This window comes from Salvelinus fontinalis, chromosome 4, assembly GCF_029448725.1.
Source record: "Salvelinus fontinalis isolate EN_2023a chromosome 4, ASM2944872v1, whole genome shotgun sequence".
NCBI lineage: Eukaryota > Metazoa > Chordata > Actinopteri > Salmoniformes > Salmonidae > Salvelinus > Salvelinus fontinalis.
Genome location: NC_074668.1, coordinates 81,577,843 through 81,584,104, shown reverse-complemented (window position 1 = coordinate 81,584,104; position 6,262 = coordinate 81,577,843). Strand labels below are relative to the sequence as shown.

General features: G+C 49.6%; 1 protein-coding gene across 1 annotated transcript in view; it reads right to left on the bottom strand.

Annotated features, from left to right (window-relative positions):
- Positions 1-3,401: 3,401 nt before the first annotated feature.
- Positions 3,402-6,262, bottom strand: part of hsd11b2 (hydroxysteroid (11-beta) dehydrogenase 2) — a 67,477-nt gene continuing 64,616 nt past the window's right edge. The window contains exons 4-5 of the mRNA XM_055921623.1: positions 5,228-5,365; positions 3,402-4,739 (exon numbers count right to left, since the gene is read on the bottom strand). Of these exons, the coding sequence (XP_055777598.1) occupies positions 4,348-4,739; positions 5,228-5,365 (530 nt within the window). The 3' untranslated portion in view covers positions 3,402-4,347. The remainder of the gene's footprint in view (positions 4,740-5,227; positions 5,366-6,262) is intronic.

Here is a 6,262-nt window from a genome sequence, read left to right as displayed (position 1 = left end):
TTTCAGGATCTTGTCTGTCAGAGATAATTCGTAAAAATCCAAATAACTTCACAGATCTTCATTGTAAAGGGTTTAAACACTGTTTCCCATGCTTGTTCAATGAACCATAGACAATTCATGAACATGCACCTGTGGAACGGTCGTTAAGACACTAACAGGTTACAGACGGTAGGCAATTAAGGTCACAGTTATGAAAGCTTAGGACACTAAAGAGGCCTTTCTACTGACTCTGAAAAACACCAAAAGAAAGATGCCCAGGGTCCCTGCTCATCTGCGTGAATGAGCCTTAGGCATGCTGCAAGGAGGCATGAGGACTGCAGATGTGGCCAGGGCAATAAAATTGCAATGTCCATACTGTGAGACGCCTAAGCCAGCGCTACAGGTAGACAGGACGGACAGCTGATCGTCCACACAGTGGCAGACCACGTGTAACAACACCTGCACAGGATCGGTACATCCGAACATCACACCTGCGGGACAGGTACAGGATGGCAACAACAACTGCCCGAGTTACACCAGGAATGCACAATCCCTCCATCAGTGCTCAGACTGTCTGCAATAGGCTGAGAGAGGCTGGACTGAGGGCTTGTAGGCCTATTGTAAGGCAGGTCCTCACCAGACATCACCGGAAACAACGTTGCCTATGGGCACAAACCCACCGTCGCTGGACCAGTCAGGACTGGCAAAAAGTGGTCTTCACTGACGAGTCGCGGTTTTGTCTCACCAGGGGTGATGGTTGGATTCGCGTTTATCGTCGAAGGAATGAGCGTTACACCGAGGCCTGTACTCTGGAGTCAGTGAGGGTTAGGGTGATGGTTAGGGTGATGGTTAGGGTAACAGTGAGGTTAGGGTGAGGGTTATGGTTATGGTGAGGGTGAGAGTGAAGGTTAGGGTGAGGGTAAGGGTAAGGGTTAGGGTGAGGGTGAGGGTGAGGGTGAGGGTTAGGGTGAGGGTTAGGGTGAGGGTGAGGGTGAGGGTTAGGTAAGGGGAATGGAAGTTGCAACTGATTAGATGTGATTGTAACTTGTTAAATTTTGAGAAAAAGTTACACTGAGTTATGAATGTTGTGTGTACGTGCCTGTCTGTCTGTCTGTCTGTCTGTCTGTCTGTCTGTCTGTCTGTCTGTCTGTCTGTCTGTCTGTCTGTCTGTCTGTCTGTCTGCCTGCCTGCCTGTATCCGTATATGTGTGTCTGTCTGTCCGTGTGTGTGTTGATTTTCTTGTTTATGTAAGTGGCCACACCACAAGTGGAGCACGAGGTTGTTACATGAAAAAGCGGTAATCAGTCAAGTGAAGAAACTCTGTCAAAATGTTTGGCCAGCAGCTGTGTGGTCAGATGGATGTCCTAACAAAGACACCATAAACACCAAGCCTCTGTCCTGTCGCAGTTCATCAACGTGAGTTCAAACCAACAGCGGTTTCATCACTGATCGCTCCCCAAAACAATCAGTGGTCGCTGTTGTCTGGACGCACTCTTTCATCTCCCCTCTCCTCGCTCCCCTCCTCATCTCCTCTCCCCTCACCCCTATCCTCCCCTCTGCCCTCTCCCCTCTCCTCTTCTCCCTCTCCCATCGCCTCTCCCCTTTCTTCTCTCTCCTCTCCCTTCTCTTCCCCTCTCCCTTCTCCTTTCTCTCCTCTCCCCTCTCCTCTCCCCTCTCCTCTCTCCCCTCCTCATCTCCTCTCCCCTCACCCCTATCCTCCCCTCTCTACTCTCTCCTCTCCTCCCTCTCCCATTGCCTCTCCCCTTTCTTCTCTCTCCTCTCCCTTCTCCTCCCCTTTCCCCTCTCCCTTCTCCTCCCCTTTCCCCTCTCCCTTCTCCTTTCTCTCATCTCCCCTCTCCTCTCCCCTCTCCTCTCTCCCCTCCTCATCTCCTCTCCCCTCACCCCTATCCTCCCCTCTCTACTCTCCCCTCTCCTCTTCTCCCTCTCCCATCGCCTCTCCCCTTTCTTCTCTCTCCTCTCCCTTCTCCTCCCCTTTCCCCTCTCCGTTCTCCTTTCTCTCCTCTCCCTCTCCTCTCCCCTCTCCTCTCCCCTCTCCTCTCTCCCCTCTTCATCTCCTTTCCCCTCACCCCTATCCTCCCCTCTCTACTCTCCCATCTCCTCTTCTCCCTCTCCCATCACCTCTCCCCTTTCTTCTCTCTCCTCTCCCTTCTCCTCCCCTTTCCCCTCTCCGTTCTCCTTTCTCTCCTCTCCCTCTCCTCTCCCCTCTCCTCTCCCCTCTCCTCTCTCCCCTCTTCATCTCCTTTCCCCTCACCCCTATCCTCCCCTCTCTACTCTCCCATCTCCTCTTCTCCCTCTCCCATCGCCTCTCCCCTTTCTTCTCTCTCCTCTCCCTTCTCCTCCCCTTTCCCTTCTCCCTTCTCCTTTCTCTCCTCTCCCCTCTCCTCTCTCCACTCTCCTCTCCCCTCTCCTCTCTCCACTCTCCTACATTGGTCCCCGCTGGCTTCACAGAATCCACAGAATCTCTGACGGTTCTTGGAAGACTGGCATCTAGGAAGTTCTAGGAAGTGGGGACCCAGACCTGGGTCGATTTAGGGGGTAGATGAGGAGGTCTATAACGTGGGTTATTTATTCGAATGGGCATACAGAGTAAACTCATTCTCAGGAGTCGCAAATGGCAAACTATTCACTATTTAGTGGCCCCTATTTTCATATGGGCCCTGGTCAAAAGTAGTGCATTTTATAGGGAATAGGGTCAGATTTGGGATGTGTACATTCTGCAAGAGTTCTACCTGCTGAGCAAAGCAAAGTAGAGTAAAACCATTCCCTCCCAACCTTGCCCCCGATCTTTCTTCAGTTATACAATGTTATGAGGCTTAATTAAGTGAACTCAGCTATGGAATTAGCACACCCTGCTCCAAATACTAATTGACAGATTACAAATGGGTGGTTAGGTTTGAGTATAAAGGTCAAAGATGGGCTCCTGGCATGTCAACAAACTGTCCCACTTTCCAGGACAGAAGGAGAGCTGTTGTCTGTGTTTGGTGATTGCTCCTCTTTTGTCTCTCTTCTCTCTCCTCCCTCTCCCCTCTCTCCTCTCCTCCCTTCTCCTCTCCTCTCTCCCCTCCCTCTCTCCCCTCTCTTCCCTCTCTCCCTTCTCTCCTCTCCCCTCTCCTTTCTTTTGCCTCTCCTCTCCTCTCCTCTCCTCTCCTCTCCTCTCCTCTCCTCTCCTCTCCTCTCCTCTCCTCTCCTTTCTTTTGCCTCTCCTCTCCTTTCTTTTGCCTCTCCTCTCCTCTCCTCTCCTCTCCTCTCCTCTCCTCTCCTCTCCTCTCCTCTCCTCTCCTCTCCTCTCCTCTCCTCTCTGTCTCCTCTCTCCTCCCTCTTCTCTCTTCTCTCTCCTCTCTCCTCTCTCCTCTCTCCTCTCTCCTCTCTCCTCTGATTGCTGAGGCAAGAGACAACAAAAATATTTTTAAAAAGTCAACTTTTAATATTACCAAAGTTAGGTGAACAATGGGTGAAAAAATGTACATTTTTTTTTAACAATATTTTTAAGAATATTTTTTTATAGTAAAATTCACAGTTTCAGTGATTCATGAAAAAGAACTGGCATCGCTACTCTGATTGAAGAAAAATATTCAGTGGAGTGAAAAACACAATACAAAGAGACGCACAATCAAATTAAAAACAACATCAGCAAACATAATCGAACATCTATAAGGTCCTTGAATCCAGACCTCTGTGGTGATGTGACAGACTGGTGTATTTCCAGGTGCTCCGTGGTGATGTGACAGACTGGTGTATTTCCAGGTGCTCTGTGGTGATGTGACAGACTGGTGTATTTCCAGGTGCTCCGTGGTGATGTGACAGACTGGTGTTTTTCCAGGTGCTCTGTGGTGATGTGACAGACTGGTGTATTTCCAGGTGCTCTGTGGGGATGTGACAGACTGGTGTGTTTCCAGACCTCCGTGGTGATGTGACAGACTGGTGTATTTCCAGGTGATGTGACAGACTGGTGTATTTCCAGAGCTCTGTGGTGCCAGCCGTGTTGGTGCCAGCCGTGTTGGTGCCAGCCGTGTTGGTGCCAGCAAAACCATACAGCATGTTAAGGTGCTAACATGTCGTCCGTTTCTAAAAAGTTGGGCCAAACTCTCTAAATATATGTCTCTGTGTGCCAGCTATGTTGGTGCCTGCCGTCTACCGGGAGGGGAAGCCACTCCAATAGATCTTCAACGACCCCTTCGTCAATATAAACACCAATATAATGAGCCCTTCATCATGAACACCAACGTTAAAACCACAATATTCAAACAGAAATAGACCACCCACACTATGAGTGTGTTGTACCTGACGGAAGCGGTCTGACAGCTTCCACTTTTTTATTAAACCTCCAAAACAAACATCTTGTTGTTTTTACTTCTCTATCTTCTCCTCGTTGTTGTTGTTGTTGATGTTGTTGATGTTGTTCTCTTTCCTCAGCGCTCGTGGGATGATCTTCTTCTGGACAAATAGTCTCTGGAGGAACTTGTCTGAGAGACTCAGAGGGAAATAAGTATAAACGAAGTTCATGAGGCCCACGCCGGGTCCAGCGTAGTATCGGACCAGAGGCCGGGGGGAGAGCAGCGCCTCGCTGATGGTGTCGATGACCGGCGACAGGTCCTCGTTAGCCGACTGGGCGAAACGCTGGAACAGCTCCTTGGTCTCGTGGATGTAGTCCTCCCCGTACTCCTCCAGCAGGCCTGCGGACAGGTTGTGGATCAGGCTCTTGTACTGACGCTCCCAGTACTCCTGGTTACTGGACTGACCTGGGATCAGAAGATATAGAGGAGTTAACAGTGAGTTCCTTTTACACTGTAGGTTCTCTATCTTATCCCAGGACTCCTGGTTACTGGACTGACCTGGGATCAGAACATATAGAGGAGTTAACAGTGAGTTCCCTTTACAACGTAGGTTCTCTATCTTATCCCAGGACTCCTGGTTACTGGACTGACCTGGGATCAGAACATATAGAGGAGGATGGCAATATGAGGATGGCAAGATGGTGGACACTTTGAACCCACAGGGTTCCAGATATAACCCTAATCCCTAACCTTTGACCCTCACCTGTCTTGTATAAGGATGGCAGTATGGTGGACACTTTGACCCCCCAGGGTTCCAGCTATAACCCTAACCCCTAACCCCTAACCTCTGACCCTCACCTGTCTTGTATGAGGATGGCAGTGTGGTGGACACTTTGACCCCACAGGGTTCCAGCTATAACCCTAACCCCTAACCCCTAACCTCTGACCCTCACCTGTCTTGTATGAGGATGGCAGTATGGTGGACACTTTGACCCCCCAGGGTTCCATTTCGTGGCGCAGTGTGTTGATGAACAGGTTGAGAGCTGCCTTGGAGGCTCCGTACGCTGCTAGAGAGCAGAACGGCTGCTCTCCTGGAGGGACAGAGAGAGAGAGAGAGGGACACAGAGAGAGAGAGAGAGAGAGAGAGAGAGAGAGAGAGAGGGGGGGACGGAGAGAGAGGGGGACAGAGAGAGAGACGGAAAGAGAGAGAGAGAGAGAGAGAGGGACACAGAGAGAGAGAGAGAGAGAGAGAGAGAGAGAGAGAGAGAGAGAGAGAGAGAGAGAGAGAGAGAGAGAGAGAGAGAGAGAGAGAGAGAGAGGAGAGAGAGAGAGAGAGAGAGAGAGAGAGAGAGAGAGAGAGAGAGAGAGAGAGAGAGAGAGAGAGAGAGAGAGAGAGAGACACAGAGAGAGAGAGAGAGGGACACAGAGAGAGAGAGAGAGGGACACAGAGAGAGAGAGAGAGGGACACAGAGAGAGAGAGAGGGACACAGAGAGAGAGAGAGGGACACAGAGAGAGAGAGAGGGACACAGAGAGAGAGAGAGGGACACAGAGAGAGAGAGAGGGACACAGAGAGAGAGAGAGGGACACACAGAGAGAGAGAGGGACACACAGAGAGAGAGAGAAAGAGAGGGACACAGAGAGAGAGAGAGACGTCAGTATTTAATATATCTAAATAGATATTTGTTTCAGAGAGTTGAAGGGACGTAACTGTCCCCACTATTGTTTATCCTATTCACACACGTTAACTATTTCCTCTAGTCATATCACGTTCTATCTGATAAAATGGAACTTATGCACTTTGCCCTTCGATTAATGTTTACTTTTATATGGACGACGTTAAAAGACGCCAGTAAAGATAAGAAAAGAACACTGGTTCCTACATATTAAAATACATGTCAGTAAAGATTAAACATATATATAGTATATATTTTACCAGGTAAGTTGACTGAGAAACACGTTCTCATTTGCAGCAACGACCTGGGGAATA